The sequence below is a fragment of the Gallus gallus genome, chromosome Z, assembly GCF_016699485.2.
Source record: "Gallus gallus isolate bGalGal1 chromosome Z, bGalGal1.mat.broiler.GRCg7b, whole genome shotgun sequence".
Taxonomy (NCBI): Eukaryota; Metazoa; Chordata; class Aves; order Galliformes; family Phasianidae; genus Gallus; species Gallus gallus.
The window spans coordinates 45,497,929-45,519,488 of NC_052572.1; the positions used below are offsets into that span (position 1 = coordinate 45,497,929).

General features: G+C 41.7%; 2 protein-coding genes and 1 non-coding gene across 7 annotated transcripts; 1 reads left to right on the forward strand and 2 right to left on the reverse strand.

Annotated features, from left to right (window-relative positions):
• Nucleotides 1–46: 46 nt before the first annotated feature.
• On the reverse strand, nucleotides 47–14,048 carry LYRM7 (LYR motif containing 7). 5 transcript variants are annotated; one of them, XM_040656363.2, is made up of 6 exons: nucleotides 14,021–14,048; nucleotides 13,179–13,346; nucleotides 11,617–11,689; nucleotides 9,943–10,013; nucleotides 5,810–5,891; nucleotides 47–657 (listed from the first exon to the last, which is right to left on the reverse strand). In XM_040656363.2, the coding sequence occupies exons 2-6, from the start codon at nucleotides 13,278–13,280 to the stop codon at nucleotides 581–583; spliced, it is 405 nt and encodes a 134-aa protein (XP_040512297.1). In that variant the 5' UTR covers nucleotides 13,281–13,346; nucleotides 14,021–14,048; the 3' UTR covers nucleotides 47–580. The 5 variants fall into 5 exon arrangements, with proteins under 5 accessions (XP_040512297.1, XP_004949314.1, XP_046761622.1 ...); XM_004949257.5 differs by having other exon boundaries at nucleotides 13,070–13,346; XM_046905666.1 differs by having other exon boundaries at nucleotides 13,682–14,048.
• Nucleotides 13,780–13,889, reverse strand: MIR1456 (microRNA 1456). The gene has a single exon (NR_035022.2). It is a non-coding gene; the product is annotated as a microRNA 1456 (primary transcript).
• Nucleotides 14,049–16,156: 2,108 nt separating the features above from the next.
• HINT2 (histidine triad nucleotide binding protein 2) lies at nucleotides 16,157–20,205 on the forward strand. Its single transcript, NM_204689.2, has 3 exons — nucleotides 16,157–16,321; nucleotides 19,006–19,110; nucleotides 19,874–20,205. The coding sequence occupies exons 1-3, from the start codon at nucleotides 16,211–16,213 to the stop codon at nucleotides 20,036–20,038; spliced, it is 381 nt and encodes a 126-aa protein (NP_990020.1). The 5' UTR covers nucleotides 16,157–16,210; the 3' UTR covers nucleotides 20,039–20,205.
• The last annotated feature ends 1,355 nt before the right edge of the window (nucleotides 20,206–21,560 follow it).

Here is a 21,560-nt window from a genome sequence, read left to right on the forward strand (position 1 = left end):
CCATTCGAAGGTGTGAGAGAGAAGACAAACACTGCACACACTTGCCTTTCTGTAACACCTGAATAATTTATTCAGACAAGCCTTAGGAACTTTCTCAAACATTACAGTATTTCAGCATAGAATTAATGATAACTTAAGAATCCAAGCTTTTTGATGTGAAGCATAAATTTAACATTAAGTTCTACAACATGGTTTTCAGTTACTTCAAAGCAGTATATAATGTAATGTTATCAGGATTAAGAGCTGCAGTTCACTTGCATTTAGTTCCTCAAAGTTCTAGACTGCTAGGAAACAATCTATATCTGATACTCCTCTCTGAAGTAACACAATTCAGTAGTACACATATTTACACACTTTCTTTTCCAAGGAAATTGTGACTCTCAAGTTTCTGTGGAAATAGTACTATCTTCCTCAAAAGAAGTCCATGGTGATATAACAAACAAAACTGGCTTCAGTCCACATTTACTTGGCATTAAATTAAAATCAAAATTTGGAAAACAATTAAGACAGGTACCTACTACTGTTTTTCAGAGTACTCATTATCACATTTTAACCTACTGGGGAGAATGGCACACTCTTCTCAGGATTCATGCTTTTTGGTTGGTTTATCAAAGTAAGGAATATTGTCTTGTAGCAGATCCTTCCTGGGCAAGAGCACTGTAAAAGGAAAAAAACTATTAAGAATATCATCTTATGGCAAATACTACTAAAATGATAAAATTGTTTTTACATTTAAAAACAAAAAATCAGGTCAGTCAAACAAGAACCTAAACTTATGGTAAGCAAACAAGCAGCATCATGTTAACAGTGTAATATAACAACATAGTGAATTTACAATTTTACCTTCTATTAGAACATTTTTGACCTTTTTGCTTTTAAGAACACTGAAAATATTTTAATAGTATTAGTAAGTCATAAAAAAATGGCAAAGAATTGCAATAACTTTTAGCATAAGAGAGAACAGTAATTTTAATGCTTCTGAGTCAGATAATGTTTACTTCAACAGTTCCCAAAATTAATATTACATTTGGCACGGCCTTCCACTCCAACCTCCTGAAATCTAATTTGCAAAACGTTCATCTTGTTACATGCTTTAAATGCCAACAGAAAAAGAAAGCATCAATTGAAAATTATGACCTTGGCACCTGGCCTGAGATCTGCAGATGGGTATCACCTGTCCCAAAGGGGGAAACAGATCCTCGCCCAGGAGCTGGCGGGACTTGTTGAGAGGGCTTTAAACTAGATATGAAGGGGGAAAGGGATAAAACCAGGCCTGCTAGAGATGAGCCTGGGGGAGCGATAATAGGATTAGGGATGAGGTGAGGGACTCAGCTAAAGTGTGTCTATACCAATGCACACAGCATGGGCAACAAACAAGAAGAGTTGGAAGCCATTGTGCGGCAGGCAAGCTATGACCTAGTTGCCATTATGGAAACATGGTGGGACCACTCCCATGACTGGAGTGCTACAATGGATGGCTACAAACTCTCCAGGAAGGACAGGCAAGGAAGGAGGGGTGGCAGCGTGGCTCTCTATGTTAGAGAGTGCTTTGATGTTACTGAACTTGTGGCTGGAGATGATAAGGTTGAATCCCTATGGGTTAAGATCAGAGGGAGAGCTGACAAGGCAGACATCCTGGTGGGTGTCTGTTATAGACCACCAAACCAGGATGAAGAGACAGATGAGATGTTCTATGAGCAGCTGGCAGAAGCTACGCGATCGCCAGCCCTGTCCTCATGGGGGACTTCAACTTCCCCGACATATGCTGAGAATACAGCATAGCACAGAAGAAGCAGTCTAGGAGGTTTTTGGAGTGTAACTTCCTGATGTGGCTGGTGAGAGAACCTATGAGAGGAGCTGCCCCGTTAGACCTGCTGTTCACAAAAGAGAAGATCTGGTGGGAGATGTGGAGGTCAGGGGCTCTCTTGGGCACAGTGACTGTGAAATGGTAGAGTTCTCGATTCTTAGTGGAGTCAGGAGGTGGAACAGCAAAACTGCTACCTTGGACTTCCAGAGGGTGGACTCTGAATTGTTCAGAAGACTAGTAGGGAGAGTGCCCCGGGCTTCAGTCTTAGAGAGTAAAGGGGTCCAAGATGGCTGGTCGCTCTCAAGAAGGAAGTCTTAAAGGCTCAGGAGCAGGCTGTCCCCGAGGCACAAAATGAACTGGTGGGGAAGAAGACTGGCATGGATGAATAGGGAGCTATTCTTGAGGCTCCAGGAGAAAAAGAGAATCTACCTCCTGTGGAAGAAGGAATGGGCAACTCAGAAGGAATACAAAGAAGTTGTTAAGATGTGGAGAGAGAAAATCAGAAAGACAAAAGCCCAGCTTGAACTCAACCTGGCCGCTGGGGTAAAAAGGAACAAGAAACTCTTTTACAAATATATCAACAGTAAGAGGAGGACCAGGGAGAATCTCCATTCTTGTCTGGATGAGGCTGGGAATGTGACCACTGAGGATAAGGAAAAGGCAGACGTTCTGAATGCCTTCTTTATGTCTGTCTTTAAAAGTCAGACCAGTTATCCTCAGGGTACTCCACTCTCTGACCAGGTAGTCTTGCCTGGGGAGCAGACTAAACCCCCCATGATTCAGGAGGAAACAGTCAGAGACCTACTACTCCAACTGGACTGCCACAACTCCATGGGGCGGGATGAGATTCACCCAAGAGCGCTGAGGGAACTGGTGGAAGTGACAGTTGAGCTGCTTTCCATCATTTATCAGTGCTCCTTGTTGACTGGTGAGGTCCCAGAAGATTGGAGGCTTGCTAATGTGACTCCCACCTACAAGAAGGGTTGTAAGGAGGATCCGGGGAACTACAGGCCTGCTAGCCTGACCTTGGTGCCAGGGAAGGTTATGGAGCAGACTGTCCTGACGGAGATCACGTGGCATGTGTGGGACAGCTGGAGGATCAGGCCTAGCCAGCATGGGTTCACAAAGGGCAGGTCCTGCTTGACCAACCTGATCTTCTGTGATCTAGTGTCCCGTCTGGTGGATGAGGGAAAGGCTGTTGACGTAGTCTACCTAGACTTCAGCAAAGCCTTTGCCATTGTCTCCCACAATATTCTCCTAGAGAAACTGGCAGCCCATGGCCTGAACAGATACACTCTTTGCTAGGTAAAGAACTGGCTGGAGGGTTGGGTCCAGAGGGTGGTGGTGAACGGAGTTAAATCCAGCTGGTGACTGGTCATGAGTGGTGTTCCCCAGGGGTCACTGCTAGGGCTTGTCCTCTTCAGTATCTTTATTGATGATCTCGATGAGAGCATTGAGTGCACCCTCAGTAAGTTTGCAGATGACACCAAGCTGGCTGGAAGTGTTGATCTGCCTGAGGCCCTACAGAGGGATCTGGACAGGCTGGATAGCTGGGCTGAAGCCAATGGGATGAGGTTCAACAAGACCAAATACTGGGTCCTGTTCTTTGGCCACAACAACCCCAGGCAACGATACTGGCTTGCAGCAGAGTGGCTGGAAAACTGTGTAGAGGAAATGGACCTGGGGGTATTGATTGATGCTCAACTGAACATGTACCAGCAGTGTGCCCAGGTGGCCAAGAAGGCCAATGGCATACTGGCTTGCATCAGAAATAGTGTTGCCAGCAGGAACAGGCAAGTAACTGCCCCCCTGCACTCAGCACTGGTGAGGCTGCACCTCAAGTACTGTGTCCAGTTTTGAGCCCCTCACTGTAAAAAAGACATCGAGGCCCTGGAGTGTGTTCAGAGAAGGGCAACAAAGCTGGTGAGGGGTCTGGAGCACAGGCCTTATGAAGAGCAGCTGAAGGAGCTGGGATTTGTCAGTGTGGAGAAGAGAAGGCTCAGGGAAGACCTTATTGCTCTCTATAACTACCTGAAAGGAGGTTGTAGGTTGACTAGAGGAAATGGCTTCAAGCTGTGCCAGGAGAGGTTCAGGCTGGACATTAGGAAATACTACTTCTCTGAAAGGGTGGTCAGGCAGTGGAATGGGCTGCCCAGAGAGGTGGTGGGGTCACCGACCCTGGAGGTGTTCGAGGAATGTTTGGACATTGTGTTGAGGGATATGGTTTAATAAGAACTATTGGTGATGGGTGGATGGTTGGACTGGATGATCCTCTGGGTCTTTTCCAACCTTGGTGACTCTATGATTCTATGATTTTATGATAACTATATACAGTAGTCCTAAATTCTCTTTACAAAGAATAATATGGCCCTGTGCACCGGTTCTAGAGTTAAGACATCATAAATCATTTCATTTGATTATGGAAAAAGGTCTCTATACCAATATTTCTTCTCAATGTCTAAGACTCAAGAGGCAGGACTACAGAGAATTAACAACAGCAGATGTAACTAAATCATACATTGTCAGTTAAAATAGAAAAAAAATGTACTAAAAAGATTCTGACAATACTTCCATTTAAGGACAAATCTACAGCAATAAGCTTCTGTAACATATTTTGCTTAGCCTCTCCTTTTCCTCTCTTTCATGAAACATAACTAATTGCTTTTATTACTATGATTATCTAAATGATTTTAATGAATACAAGGCAAGTTTGTAAAAATAAATACATGTATGCACACAGCAGCTAAAAACTCCTGGTTTTCCCATTGTCTGATGACTCCGCTTAGCTCTGATGCCCTCATCTGAAGAGGCATATAGTAAAACTGAAAAGGACACAGAAAAAAGTAACAGAAAGATCACAGACATTTAGCTGTTGTTTCAGAAAGAAGCTTTACCACAGATGAAGAAAGCAAAACAGAGGCAACAAAGGTGTTAAAAACTTCAAGAGCAGCTTGACAAAAGTGGATATTGATAGATAAGCAAGAGCACATTCTTCTATAAACCATACTGAATTCTCTGTCAAAAGCACCTGCATGCAAGAAATTTGAGTGGATGATGGGAGGAAACACGAGAGAAATTCATTGAGGATAACTAAAATAGAAACTTCCCCTGGCTAAGGAAGTGCTGCCAAGTGTAAACAGATGGAAGATAGCAAAGTACATTTCCTCTGTTCCTACTCTTCTACTGCCATCTGCCTAGAATCTCTATACAATAGCCAATACAGTCTAGACAAATCTCTGGCCTCAATCATTATGGCTGTTTTAATGTTAAACGCTTTACTAAACCCAAACCTGAAAGTATATATGAAGATTTACAGACTCCATTAAGCAGAAGTGAAAGGAAGAGATGTATGCAGCTGAAGATTTTTTCTATATCCTACCATGAGGCTGCAAGATGAACTTATTTCTCCTCCTACAAGAAAATTTCCAAACCAAGAGCCAAGATTTCAGAATCTGATAGGCTCTGCATCAAGGTTTTCATCATGTGGTAAATATTCCAAGGCACCACCTGAAACTTCAACAGTCAAAACGAGGCTTTGGATAGAAAACAGCACTAAAAAAGGAAAAGCTGTTGGCCAGGCAGCATACACATAGCATTTGTTAATTCTTCTCAGGCAACTTCTACCTATATGGTATAGCAAGAACCTGCAGATAGTGGGGCTAATTCAGTCAGACATATGCAGACTGGTTAGCAAGTACATGCAAGCTAACGGTTAGGATACCAAGTATAACTTCTTTTTTACAGTGAGGGCATTAAAGGTAGTTTGAGCTTCTCTTCTAATAGCTTCCTCCCCGCTCCTTCCCCTCCCCCCCAAAAAAAAGAATAGAAAATTTGTATATTTGAAACCTTCATAGGATTAAATTAAAGGTACAGGCAGAAAAACAAACAACAGGCAGGGCTGTGCCCTGTCTATTCTTCTGCTTGGTTTTCATGTTTTCTATTTATTTACTGAAAAGGAAATGCAAGATTTTAAAACATCCTTAAGCATGCAGCTCTACTCACATATTTTGTCGGAATCTGTGTGAACTGCCTGAATAACAGAAGTTCTGAGAATCACTTCAACATCTGAAGCTATTTTCAGAAGCTAATAAAGAGAAACAAACAAACAGCACATAAATAGCACATATTTTTTTTCTGACGGTATTTTCCACATTAGAGAGCTATTCAATTACTGAAGTCAGTTAGGTCTGTTATTCAGTAAGCTATTTACTGTCTATATGCAGCTTTCACTTTGGAGCTCACAGCTGATAAAATAGCTAGAGCATGACCAAACCTTTTCCTGAATAGAATACAGCAGTATAAAATCTATACATCTGATTAAAACAGCAAAGGAATATGGTAGAATCCAATTACCAAAACAAGTAATTATATTTATCACAAAATGGCTTAGTTTGGAGGGGATCTTAAGTATCACCTAGTTCCAACCCTTCTACCGTGGGAAGGGTTGCTAACCACTAGATCAGGCTGCCTAGGATGCCATCCAACACAGCTTCAAATGACTCCAGAGATGGGGCACTCACAATCTCTCTGGGCAAACTGTTCCAGTCCCTCACCACCCTCTGAGTAAGAAAATTCTTCCTGAAATCTAACCTGAATCTGTCCTCTTTTAGTTTAAATACATTTCCCCTTGTCATATCACTAGCAGACCACGTAAGAAGTCAGCTCCTGCTTGTTAGTTCCCTTCAGGTACTGAAGATACTGAGGTCTCCCCAGAACATTCTCTTCGCCAAGCTAAAACAAGCCCAACTCCTTCAACCTTTTTCATAGGAAAGGTGCTAGAGCCCTTTGATCATCTTTGTAGCCCTTCTCTGGACCCTCTCCAACATCCTCCTTGTAGCAGGAGCCACAGGCTTGGACATAGTACCCCAGATCGGGCCTCCAGAGGGCAGAACTGAGGAGGACAATAACCTCCCTCAACTTGCTGGCTGCTCCTCTTTTGATGCAGCCCAGAATTCAGTTGGCCTTCCAGGCTGCAAGTACACACTGCTGGCTCACGTTCAGCTTTTTGTTCATCAGGACTCCCAAGTCCTTCTCTGCAAGGCTGCTCTCAGTGAATGCCAATACCTTGCACTTGGCCTTGCTAAACCTCATTAGATTCTTGTGTGCCCACTTTTGGAGCATGTGCAGGTCCCTGTGGATGGTGTCCCTCCCTTCTATTGTGTCAACCACACCACTCCGCTTAGTGTCATCAGTGAACTTACTGAGGGTGCACTCAATCCCACTGTCTATGTTGGTGATAAAGATGTTGAAGAGCACTAGTCCCAAGACAGACCCTTAGGGGACACCACTTGTGACTGGCCTTCACCTGGTCATACAGCCACTGACAACAACCCTCTGGCTACAACCATTCAACCAATTCTTTATCCACCTAACAGTACAGTCTTCAAATCCACACCTCTCCTTAGAGATAAGGATGTAATGCACGACCATATCAAAGGTCTTGCACAAGTACAGGTAGACAACATTAGTTCCCTTCTTTTGTCTACCAATGCTGTCACTTCATAGAAGGCCACCAGACTGGTCAGGCACGATATGCCCTTGGTGAAGCCATGCTGGCTGTCTCAGATCACCTCCAGGAGGATCTTCCCAGGCACAGACATGAAGCTCACGGGCCTATAGCTCCCTGGGTCTTTCTTTCTCCCTTCCTTGAATATGGGAGTGATGGTTCTCTTTTTCCATTCACTGGGGACTTCATGTAACGGCCTCACAGACCATTTCAGTGATAACATACATCAGCAAATGTCTCAATAACATAGTTTGACTTACACCTACTAAAAGGGCAAGCTATCTCCTTTAACATTCCTGCTTTTGAAATGAGGTGGCAAAAAAAAGGGCAAAATATGACAAGAACACTGAGGTTTATCAAAAGAGGTAGAGGAACAGATACTATCCAAAGATTATCCAAACTAGCAAAAGGCCTACAATTCCCTTCCTCATTAAGAGGATAAGCAGAGTGTATGGCAAACAGGTATACAGGTATTGGACCAGAGAGATTATCGTGTTACAAAGGAGAAATGAAATAAAGATCTTACCCATGTCCTGGGCTCACAGAAGAGCTCCAAGAGGAAGGATCTCCAGCTAGAGATCCTCTCCCCTTGGGAGTCAGCCCTTAAATGGGGTCTAGGAGGTCTCTTCTGGTCACTCAGGTGAAATTGCGTTCACCTGTGCCCCTGCAGCTGACTCAGTACTCGCCTCGGGTGGTCAATCAGAGGTTCAGGCCATGATTCAACAGTTCCCATACAGCAGAGTAACCCTCGCATATTTTGCTAAGCAATTTCCACAAGTCTCATACTTGTTTGCATGATAGCTTTGTCAAAAACAAGTTAATTTGCACAAATGAGACACCCTGGGAAACATGCCTACACTAGGAAGCAGTGTATATCAACAGGAGAGGATTTTTGCAATGTAAGAGCTGGAGCTGAGGATTTGGGCATCTACACAGAATTTCTCTGCACCCTTCCCCTTTCAAAGGGGAAACATCCAGAACACCAATTAGCAGCTAGACTGCATACAAACCTTACAGTTCAACTTCACATTAAAGGAACTGTCATCTGCTTTGAGACTGCTTCACAAAACAAGGAAAACCACAGTAAGCTGCAACAACCAAGGTGAGATGCACTCCTGATCTGAACCGTTTTAGTAGATTCAGGTGTTGTCTATCTCTCACTTCCTAATGTTGCAGTTATTCTTACTTCTGTAGGCACTTGGTCTCTATATACCTAAATGATGTCATGTTAGAAGACTTTGCAGCTTTCAACTCTGGCAAATTAATAAGCATTTGGTTGGTCAGTATTTGCTTTTGTTAGCTGCTGTACAAAGCAGAAAACTAATTCCCCAGGTCTTTATGAAAGTATGTATCTAGACTTCTGGGAATCATTTGATTCAATTCCCCTGCATTTGAGTCACCCCAGTACATACATAATGCCAAGCTTCTGCGGTGTTTTAAGACACTGCAGTTTCAATGAAATTCTAGTATGTCTTCCACAGACCTCTAATCAGAAGATTCATTAACATCTATTTAAAATATGACATGTATTTTGTAGGTTGACATTCCTAATATATATATAGATTCTAAAAATACAATAAGTACTTCTTCTGTACACTTATCACAAAAAACAAACAAACAAACAAAAAAACCCACATACAATTTAATAGATCGGATATGTGGAACTTAAACACAGAAGTGTCACTACCGGGGCCTGACAACAAGTAGAAAAGCTATGAAGTGACAACTAAGTGCTATGAACTATTTAGGATATAATTGAGTGGCTGACATGATGCAGAAGTTTAGATTTATTTCTCTCAATGACAGGTGGAGGAAACCTATTTCAAAACATCAATCTCAGTGTTACTAGAAATCACATACAGTCCCTTATGATGCTAGAAGTCACTGAATAAATTACTTCCCCTAAATGGATGCTTACACTGGAAATAGTTCATACAGAAGTTTTATTTCAGGCCCTCAGTACATCTTTGAGGAATTACTCAGTAAAATGTCTTAAAGTAACAACTAAGCAAGGGTGACTTACAAAGTGAGCTAACAGAATACTTTATTACTTTTAATGCACCATGAGGAAAGAAGCAAAAAATCCAGTAGGTATAAATAATGCCTCTGAGTTACAATAGTCATGACTACTAGTTTGTTTTCCATCTCTTACAAAATAAGCCATTACATTAGCGCTCAAGAAGCAAAATAATTTCTCACCTCTGCCAATTACTGAGCAGATCATTTAAAACTTTCACATCTTTGGTATTCAATAAACTAAACAGGTAAATTCAAGTGAACAAAGCTCAAATATAAATTATGAGTAGAACAGAAAAAAAAAAATCCATGAAAAATAGCAGAACAGTTTTTTCCCCCAAGAATACGTGCTTCAAAATTATCACAATGAACTACTAGAAGAAGCCTCCTTCTTAAGTATTTTTCTTATGTGCAAAATTCTATGACAGACTATAAACATCAATATATTTATAAACACAGATCCATGGGAAAGTCTTTCCAGAACCACCTCTTACAATGATTCAATAAGTATCTGTGGTGGTTTAGGGATTTTTTTAAGTAAAAAGTGCTCTTTTTACTCAAAGAGAAAAAACAAACAAAACCCAACCCTAAATATAATGAAAACAAGAAATACCTCATTTATTTTCTCTTCAGATGTCTCACTTTGGTTATTTTTGAATTCTTCATTTATCTTTTGTCTTGCAGCTATATGAAGTAAGCAAAGTAAATAAAATGTGAACAAAACAATAATATCTTGTCTCTGTGATTGCAACAAAGCTCATGATGATAAGGCTGTGATATCTATCTCAGGTCTGCTTCTTAACTTGGCTTATGCCTATGCTCCTTTGGCTAGCTATCTAGCCTTTTCTCCTAAAAAAAAAAAAAAAAAAAACATATGTCAACCCCTTCTTGGTGCACTCATTCTAGAAAAGACAAGATTTCCATAGAATTCAGGTGATGTTATATTTTGAGTTTACTGGTACAGGAACAAGATACAATGCTAGATCTGCTCATCTAGCTTTCTCAGCTTTAAAAACAACTAACATACAGAGGTCACCACAAAAATTTCAGTTATTAAAGAATCGGCATTTATTCCCTGAAGATGAACCATACATAGAGAGGATCAACTGAAACACTGAGAATGTTAAACATGCTCTGGTTGGAATGAAGAGAAGGAAGGAAAAGAAAAGGTTAAAAACTCCCAGGGAGAGCACCAAGGCTCAAAAACAAACAAATAAAAAAACTGAATTTTCTTTAAGGAATATGGCTTGTGTTGAACAACCAGATAAACATAACCTTAAGAATTTTTCTCTTTCTACAATTTTTTTTCCTACTGCCCAGCTGTGTTTTCACTACTCTCCTTAAGCTCCTTCTCTCACACAACATAGACACATACGCAATTGGTAAAAGAATAACAGCTGTGCTGTTTATATTATCAAAGCAGAAGAAATAGACTATTCATGACTTGAAATTGTTTGTTTTCTTCCGTACACTGTCACTGTAAAGAATATATGGGAAGAACAGGAAGAAGTACCTCTCCTAAGATGAAAGGTTGATGGAGTTGGGATTGTTTAACTTGGAGAAAAGAGGGCTCTGAGGAGATCTCACTGTGATCTTCCAATACTTAAAAGGAGCTTATAAGCAGGAGGTGGACCAACTTTTTACACAGGTAGATAGTGATAGGACAAGGGGGAATGGATTTAAAATGAAAGAGGGGAGGTTTAGGTTAGATGTTAGGAAGAAATACTTCAGAGACTAGTGAGGCACTGGAACAGTCTGTCCAGAGAAGCTGTGGATACCTCCTCCCTGGAGGTGTTCAAAGTCAGGCTTAATGGGCTCCAGGGCAGCCCAATCTAGCAGCTGGCAACCCTACTCACAGCAGTGGGGAACGAGATGATCTTCAAGGTCCCTTCTAATCCAAGCCATTCTATAGCTGATTCTATGAATTCAGTTGGATATTTGTCGTGAAAAAATTGGATGAGACAGCATGATTGCTACTGAAATTACAGTGATCCCATCTCCTTACCTTGCATTTTGGTTCTTCCATCCCATGCTCTCTCATTTTTATGGGAGCATTAGCACAGTTAAATACAAACTGGAGCTGTGGAATTAACACCACCTTCTCTGGAAAAAGTAGTATTTTTAGCTCTCTTCATCACTTTCACATCCTTAACAAAAAGACAGCACTGGTACAGCTTCCTCCCCATAACATTAAAAAGTAGCTCTAATGGACACAGTGATGACACCAGTAATAATCAATCTTATTTTGGCATGTAACATGCATCCATCACACAAAAGCCCATCTTACCTTCAAGGGCTCTTGTATCATTCTTAAAAACTTCTTGCCGAGTTCTGTGTAACAATTTAAAAAGCCTCAAAGCCTGTAAATACAAGATGAACAGAATTAGTGTGCTTGCAAGGAAGATTCTTAGTTAGAACAACAATGCTGCGATTAGAAGTGTTTTGGTTGATCTTTCACAGCACTTCCATTTAGTTCAACACTTGCTATGAAATCAATGTCTGAGGTGCTTTACTTCAATTCCTGATCAGATAGCTTGCAGCCAAAGCAGATTTAAGAAAAAATCCTAGACAGTTCTAGATATTTCAGATCAACCTGAAGTACTGGAGAGGATCAGCTGGACACTTTGAAATAATCATTTGACATAATGGGGGTATAATCCTGAAAATACTAGCATATATATTATGCCAATATAAATCAGAAACAACAGAACCAGAGTAACTGTGCAAGTATGTCACCTGAAGGGACTACCATGCTCATATTAGTGGATATTCCGCAATTAAAAAAAAAAAAAAAAAAAAGAAATCTAAATGGTTAAAGTACTCTTACAAGCCATTGTAAGGAAAGTGAAAAGTGAATTTCAAATGGATTTCAAAATTGTACAGTAACTAGTTAGAACACGTACTTTTAATGCCCCTCAGTAATACCTAATTAATATCTTCTACAAGTGATTCGGCAAACCCAAAACAAAAAAAGTCTTTCTCTAAATACAACTGCCAGATAGGCCAGAAATCAGGATTTACAGTGTAACAATGATAGATCTGCCTATAGATAGACAGCAAAAATACTGAGAATCACAGCTTATAGTCGTACAGTTTTGACTGCTTATCCACACAGACTGTCATGAATTAACACAATCTTCAGGAAATCCTGACTTAATATCCAGAAAGATTGTTAAGGAGACATCCTTCTGAAGTTATTTCTAGTTCTCAGTACTTCATGATAACCTTGAATTGTGTTCTCATAATTACTATTCAACAAATTTCTCAGAAGGAAACAGAGGAAGCACATGCTTGTAAATAAGAAATACCTATCTTTCTCACTAGCACTCTTTTTAATCTGTGGGCTGGAGCAGTAAGCAAGCTGATGCCTTGGAGGCAAAAGGCCAATCATGGGAAAGTGGCTAGTAAATACATCCTGACAGTGCCCTGGAAAAAACGCTGCTTTCAGTCCCTCAATGGCAGAGAAAGCAGCAGCAGGCTTCTATGGATGCTACTATTTCCACCTGGCATCAAGCTATTTTCCTGATCCCTCTGCTACGCTGTTCACAATGTAATTCATCCTGAGATATAAACACACAAAAGACAGATGACAAGAGAGAAAAGTTATAAGCAGTAAGAACCTTCTACCAGTTTACCACTACTTCTGTAATATAACATTACCACAACTTTAGTGCTATTAAGGGACAGCTTACAAACACCAAGTTCCAATCTCACTTCACCTCAGTAAGTAAACATTATACCTCACTATCAAGTATCCTGCTGTTGAGGATATACTGCTGCAATATAGATCTTTGTGCCATAAGGCAGACCAGTACACTCCCCACCACTTAAGTATGCTTATGCTAAAACCTTTTCTTTAACAAGACTTGGTATAGGAGTTGACAATGAGTTAAACCATGTGTGCACACATATGGAAGAGGTGGACTCTGCTAACTCCCACTTGCTTTCCATGTCCTCAATAATTCACAGCCAGCAAAGACCTGTGCTGTTCATGAACCATTCCCCACGTGGTTGAAACTGGAAAACAGACCAATAAATGACATTAGCAGCCAGCAAGCACATTTCTTGTCCTATAAATCTATTTTAGTAGATCTGACTACACCATACGAACAGCACATTTTAAAATATATCTGTTCTATAATGTTTTCACCATCCTTGCAAACAGCACAATCAACATTACTACCAGCTTTGAGTCAAAGACATAGGCCTGACAAAATCAGAGGAAGAATATGATTATTCTGAACTCTCTGATCGACATTTTTCATGTAACTTCCAATGAAATACAAGCAAAAATCCAGTAAGTGCATTATGTGTGCTGTTACTGTATACACTTCCATAACCCATGAACGGACCTGCAGAAGCTGGCACCGAACACAGCACTACAGTCCCCATCCCGCCGGCGGACAGCGGCCGCCGTCCCCCTCTCCTCGACGTTTGCCTCCTTCCCGGAAGCTCAGGCGGGTACGGGTCGAACGGGGAAGGGACGGCGACGACCCCGACTGAACGACCCCGCGCGGGCCGCCTCCGTCCTTTCCCTGTTCGGCCCAGGCTCCATTTGACTCGAGGCAACCCCACAGGGCAATGGAAACCCGATCCGTTGGGCCTGAAACCGGGCGGGCGGTCACCCACCGGGACCAGCTACTCCCAACCGCGGAAGCCTGCTCCCCACCACGCATGCGCACTGCACTCACCCTCCCACGGCTCGCCATGGCGACCGATATGCGGGAGGCGGAAGGCGTGCCTGAAGTTTCCGGCCCCGCCCCCCGCAAGGCGCAGCCGGGTGCATCCTCCAACGCTGCCCGGCCGAGCCCAGCGAGCCACCTCTCTGGTGCCGAGCAGCGTTCGCTCCGCTCCAGCTGAGGGACACGACCCAGCAGAGGCCGCGCGCCCAGGGACCATTTTAGCCGTTCGCGCCGCGCTGTGTGGCCCAGCTTCAGCTGCGCGTAGTCCGACCCCGCGGGGCCCCACTACAGCATTCACCGGGCTGTCTTATGCTGCAAAACTTAATCTTTCTAAGAAAAAAAGGGAGCGTAAGGATTTAAAATGTAATCAGCTTTATTGCTTTTTTTTTTTTTTTTAAACTCTTGCTTCAACATATTTAATTGCAATTATACTCAAAGATAGTTGGAGTGTATGAAAATAAAAATATTACTAAGCATTTTTAATGTCAGATTTCCTAAATGGACTATAAGCATTACATTATGATGGACTACGTATCTCATAACAAAAACTGACCTCTCAGCAGAAGAAATTATTTTTATTACTTGCAGGATTACTTATCATAGCTGTAAATGAAATGAACACAACGCTCTGAAGAGAGTTTACTATTTTCAAAACAATATATATTATACCTGGTGAGACAAAAACGTTGAAGTCAGCTGCTTAAAAAAAAAAAAAAATCTGCCCAATCACAAAAACATTTAGCTCTCCTTTTGCCAACTCGTCATCTGAAATATGGGAAGAAAACTCTCTAACTCCAATTGGTGTTAGACAACAACATTCCTTTATTCTACACGAAATGCACTGGCTGACTTGACAAGCAAGCACACCCTCTCAGAGTTCAGGTTCTAAACGTGAACAGTTGAGACATACATACACAGTACATTGGCAGACATATCCATTCTTTTTCAAGGACTGGTAGATATGTGCTGATGTCCCCTTGGGCATGCTCAGTGGTATCTAGGGTGACTGAGTGTCCACTTACTTCTTCCCCTTTTTCACTGCCAGCTTCCTCACTGAAGCCTTTGACCCACTTCCGTCCACTTCTCCCCAGTCTGGAAGATTTCCATTGCTTATTAGGCCATAGTCAGCCACTTTTAAAAACAGCGTACGTGGAACCTGAGGAAAATGTCCTTGCATGTTTTGAGGCAAAAGATAAAAGTATTCTATTGTGTCCCCAGTGTGGAATTATAGAGGAAAAAACAAAACTCTTCAACTACTAAAGCCAAAATGGAAAGTTTTAGAACTATTACTTATGGATTCTTTTTGCTAAACTAAGATATTGGTTCTCAAACTAATGTTCTAATTCCTATTGCTAAACAAACAAACCTGTATCAAATTACTGTACTTCTGCATTTATCGTTAAGGCTTTTTTTTGTTGTTTGTTTTTTAACATGTATTTTCCAGACTAAGAACTCCTCCACAGGTAATGGAATAACTTCATCTATCCTTCCTCAACAAACAGTTAGACAGAGAAACCAAATACATTCGCCCATGAAGCACCAATTCCTCATTTTAGCCCTTGTACTCCAGTAGAATCCTCTGGGCATGCACAAACAAAAATAAATTAATGCAGAACCACGAGGCACAGAACGTCATCCCAGCGCTCACTGCACTTGCTCAGAGCATTGTGGAGTGTCTAAAGATGCAGTATTTCTGTGTTATTACCAGAGACGTATAACAAATCCAGCACGTTGTGCCTTGCGCCAGCAGCTGCACAACCTCACTTAGTAACCTCCACAAACATATGGCTGCCTGCACACTTATAGCAGCCTGTGTTTCTCTTACAACTTTCTATCAGAAACTTCTGGACTTGGCCGTGCACCGAAAACGGCGTGACGGCGGCGGGACTAACAGGCACCGGACACAGACAACCGCAATGAGCGGCCGAATCCAACACACACAGCCGCAGCACACAGTCGACTCACTTCCTCCCGTCCTCCCTGGATCCCTCCGCGCCGCATGGCGCTTACATATTCCGAGTCCCAGAACGCGGGGCCGGCGGGGCGGGCCCAAGCCAAAAAGGCAGGCAATTCAACCAATGGCGAATAGGGACGGGGGGGGCGGTGCTCTGCTGGGCCAATGAACTCCGCGAGGGGCGGGGCTGCGGTAGAGAGAAAGTGCGGTGGCTGCCGTCTGCGGATGCCTTGCGATACGTCGGCATGGCTGACGAGATCCGCAAGGCGCAGGCCGCGCGCCCTGGTGGGGACACCATCTTCGGGAAGATTATCCGCAAGGAGATTCCTGCCAACATAATCTACGAGGACGAGCAGGTGCGGGCAGGGCGCTCCCTGCTTGCAACCACTCCTGGCTTTGGGGCGGGCGGGACGGAGTCTCCAGACGTCGGCAGGCTCCGCTGTACGGCCACGGCCTAGCGGTATTTGGCGCCCGGCCCCGCCGTGTCGGCGGCCCGTGTGCCGCGTTGAAGCTTTCCGGCGCTGCAGCCTTGTTGCTCGTGAGCGGGATTCCCGTGGTCGGTGTGCGCGGGTCCGGGTGCGCCGCCTCGCAGCGCCATGGAGTGTGTGGGGCTATGCCACCTAGGGTCTGTTACGGACCTCTGGGCTGCGCCATTAGAGTAGGGAATCAGGGAACGTTTTAGCTGCTGATTCTGTTGGTAGAAGTCTGGAAGCAGCCATCCCATGATTGGGGATCTGCGGTCAGAGGCATGGCCGCTGGTGCATTGCGGTGTACAGGAACTCAGTGGGCTGGTTCGGATGTGAAAGCAGGTGTTAACTGCAAGGTGTTAGCTTTAACTTAGCATTTAGCGTAAGTTTTTTTTTTTTTGACTTAAGTACGGTACGATAGGTGGGTGTCTCTTGAAGTAAGGATTTACTTGGAGTGTAGACTACGGAATACATCTCTGTGCTTTATTTGTGTGATTAACCATGACGGGTAGCCTGAAACAATGTTTTAACAAATCGTAGTAATGTTGTAGCTGTTGTATACTTTCAAGAGAGGTTTCCCTGGTTTCAGAGTATCAGGATACTGTGCCTTTATGTCAGAGTGCCTATGCATCCTTTGTGTACCAAAGGAAAGCTGCATGAGATTTCCCCTCAGCTGTCCTGGCAGCAGCCTTAGAATTGCTTGATTGAGAAGCAATTGGCCGCCTGATTAATCTTGACAGTAGATAGGTGGCTCTGACAGCTGCCAATACTGAATATTCTTTGGAATAGTGATTAACTGCACTGTCTTGGTTGATTTTACCTGAAACTATGTTTCTAGAGTTTAGTTGTTTTTGTAGAGAGTAATCTTCAATTCATTTCATTAACTGCACTGAAGATCTGTTTAGAGATTAAAGTGAGGTAATACTGATATAGGGAAGACTTTGCATCGTAAATAGGCATGCAGAGAAAAAGGTAATAAAAAGTACAAAGTCTCCATAGAGTTAAACCTTATCACTGTACTTTTAGTTGTGTCAAAAATAAAAACAGCACTTGTGAAGATGATGGTTTCCTGTGTGGCCTCAGGTTTTCTTTTCGGATTGTTAACTACTACTTCTGCTACATATTCTATAGAAAATTAGTTGTTGCTGGACTTTGGCTCATTAAATTACTTGAATTAGTTTATGCATATGCACTCCACTACGGAGCCATGAAAAAATCATTTAGGAAAAAACGAGTACAATGTTTATGTAATTATGTACAAATTAGTGTTAGTCATTGTTTAGTCTTTGTTTACCACTCTATTAGGGAGAAACAAGCTTTTCACCAACAAATTTAAAACTGGTCTTCTTCATAAAGGCAGTTTAAGGTAAGATGGTTTGGAGAATAAAGTAATACATTATAAAGCTGACGCTTGACAATGACTTCAGTTGCTGCAGGAGAACTAGAAAAGCCATAGATCTGGAGTTGCATAGGAATTTCCTTGTTGGTTAACAAATAAATGAAACCTCTAGGAAAGACACATTTTGAGGAATCTTACTACTATTAGTTTTGCTGTGAAGTGGATGAGTAAGTCAGAGATGGCCTCTTGCTACCAGTAGCTGTGTGCAAACACAGTCTGGGCTTCCGAAGACTGTGGTAGCTGCAGTACCAAAATCTGATTCTCTTGTCAGTTATTTGCACAAACAGGCGTAAGCATCCTTTCCTTTCTCTTTCTCCACCTACTGGGCTTTCCTAATTTAAAGGAAACAAGGATACCCTTGTTATCTTGCATCCTACTACTGGAGTTAAATGTCTGTGTTGAGGCTTATTTGATCTGTCTAAGGAGGTACTGTGCGGTTTCAGAACAAATTTTGATACTTGTGTAAAATAAGGTAGGGGTAAACTACCTACCATGCATAACTGTTCATATTTCAAATGTGATCCTTTTTCTCAGGCTGAAAATATCTGAAGTAGCAACCTTAACACACTATTTTAAATAGTCTTTCTCTGAAATACTTGGTGTTACTGAGAACAGGAAAAGTAATATGGCTTCAACTGCATAGCTGCCTTGCTGTCACGGTATTGTAGGATTTGGAAGGGACCTCTGGAGACTGTCTAGTTCAACTCATTCGCAAGAGCAGGTTCCCTATTTCTGACCAAGGCAATACTTAGACATTTTTTCAGTATGGTTGGCAACTGTTTGCTCTTTTCTTATTGAACAGAGCAAAATAAGAGTAAAAATGAGAGTAAATGTACCTTCTATAGATATGTATGTCATCAGCTCTCCTAGTAGTTATACATGTTTGGAAAGGAAAAATTATGAAGTCAGTTGCTTGTTAACTTGCTGAGAAGACTACAGCTCTTAAATAACATTAAAAAAAAAATCATTCTCCATTCACACCAATAGGTAGGTGCTTTGTGTGTATAAATAATAAATCTGAATAATATATCACTCAAGAAAGAAACATCTCTGGTTATGTTTAGAGTATCTGATAATCTGCGTAAGTGCATATGTCGTGAAGCATACTGATTTCCTTAAATTCTTACCTTTCTCTAAAGCAAGTTTACTTTTTACCTGTTTGTTCTTTCTCCAGTGCCTTGCGTTCCATGATATCTCACCCCAAGCTCCAACGCATTTTCTAGTGATTCCTAAGAAGCCAATTGTCAGGTTATCTGAAGCAGAAGATTCTGATGAATCTGTAAGTACTGTAGAAGCTTTCTGTACACTAAACTACTTCTAAATACTTCATAATTTATTTTTCTCTCCCCTTTTTTTCGTGACATTATAAAAAGATAAAGTGGTTTTCTGATGCTGTAGTCATTTTTTTCTAGTTTAGAATGGGAGTGGAACACAGCTTTTCCAGCAGAGGTAGTGATATAAATCTAAACAAATTTCTGGGTATGTATTTGCAGTGCAGAATGCATTGTTGTTTTGCAGTACAGTCTGATGCATGTCTAAACTCTAGTTCATGGTAAGTAGTACTTCATAGGGAGAGTATATAGAGTAGTACTTCTAATGTGGAGAACAGAAGTTGGGTCTTTTGGTAGATAAGAGTTGAAGAAAGGGAGATTCAGCTGTGAATTTCTGAACAGTTCATTTTTTAGCTAAAACCATTAAAGGTTTGCAAGGTGCAGTTTCTTTTTCTCTTTAATTACCTGTGTTGCCTGCAGAAGTTACCAGGCCTGTAACTGTGATGCAAGTATAGCTTCTCTGATACTTTGTAGTTTGTTACTGTTTAGCTTGAAAAAATCCCATAGCTTGCTCTTTCTCCCTGTATTATGCAGTCATATAAAAGCATTTTGTAGCTTTGCTTTATAGCTTTGCTTGAAAAACATCAGTTGCAGACAAATGGCAAGTTGAAGAGCTGTGGCTGGATTTCTTAGAATTAACTAACTGACCTCTGAGTAGTTATCTGCTCTCATTCTTCCCTTCTTGCCCTCTCCCCTCTTTTTCTCCTCCAGCTTCTGGGGCATTTAATGATTGTTGGCAAGAAGTGTGCTGCTAACCTGGGCCTGACCAATGGATTCCGGATGGTTTTGAATGAAGGGCCTGAGGGTGGGCAGTCTGTCTATCATGTACATCTCCATATTCTGGGAGGTCGTCAGTTGGGCTGGCCTCCTGGCTAAGATTTTTGCACCACAAGAGATGCTGCATGTGTACAAATCACTAGCAAATAGATTTGTTTCCCATCAACTTAGCCACTGTTAATGTAAATTGTTCTTGGATATGTGTCTTTGGAGGGCAATAAATGCTCTGAACAGCACTTGCACAATAAAGATACAGCATGTGGGAATGATCTGTCTCATGTGTCTTACTGATGGTATTGGTTCTGTAAGATAAAATATTGTGTCTGGGATGTGTTTGGCTCTACTATTAATGGTGCTCTATTGATTGTGATTTGTCATTTGAAACCTGAGGATGCGACTGTATAGCAGTCTTTCATGCATTTTTGGAAAAAAACTTAAGCTTTTTGAAAGCTGCTGCTACAACTTTTTGTATTGTTATAAAGTTTTGTATTGTTTTTTTAATTGTGAAATTATAAAGATGCCGTGCAGGGACTGTTTGAAGCAAAGTGCATTGTTTTAGAAACCTACAACTCTAGTTCAAGCACTCCATCAGTATCTGCTTAATCTTTGTCATCCTTTGCTATGAGAAAATATTAAGCAGTAGTCTAAAGGTACTATGAAACTATAACATAGCTGACATTGTATTTATAACTACGTCATGATTTTGATAGAATTGAGGACTTGAAAATGTTAAACTATTCATGTAGGGCCTCTTAAGATGCTTAAGTTGTTTAGTAATGTAAGTGTGCATTTAATTGAGATTTTATTGGGCATAATTTGTCCATCAGTATGACACTCCTTGTCAGTGTTGCCTTATACTTGATGTTGTTACCGGATCTCTGCAAGGCAGTTATTCTTGAATTAGGCTCATTGAAGTGTCTGCCAGTATAAATATATAGCAACTGTTCTTTGTGTTAAAATTGAGAAGCTAACCAGTTTTTAGTGCTTCTGACTGTTGGAATTCTTTAAGCAGATGCCATAAGAAAATTGTATTTGTGATCACCACTTCTCCAGAGTGGTTTTAACACCAAGGGCATTAGAGAAAGAAAGGCAGGCGTGTAGAGAATAGTGGACAGACAAAAGCTGTGAGTTACGTTATGTTTTTCAGCTGAAAAGCTGTGTTTGGTAAAAGCATATGAAATCACTCAACTTGGAAGCATTCTCTTAGTTCTCTGATAGTTCTGAGCAGCAGAACTCTTCACCTAAGAGGTTACTTCAACTGGAAGACTACCTAGTGCTTCTGATGGCAACTATATTTAAGATGAGAATAAGAGGTGTTTCCAGTGTGGTAGCCTCACATCTGTTGCAGTGGTTACCGTTCGTCCTCCTCCGAGGGACACAGCTTGGCCATTCACTGTGGTGACACCAATATGATGATCAGCAAATGGTGTTTATTCACTACTAAACACAGCTTATATACATTTTTACCTACAAAATCGTGCTGTCATGTCCCACTCTGATTGGTTCATACCAGATAACGTGCCTTATTTGGCCGTTTCCACATTCTTTTCTCATCCTTCTTCTCCTGTTTTCTCTGCATCAAGGTCAGCACGATAGCACTGTCTCTCTATGCTTAGGGAGA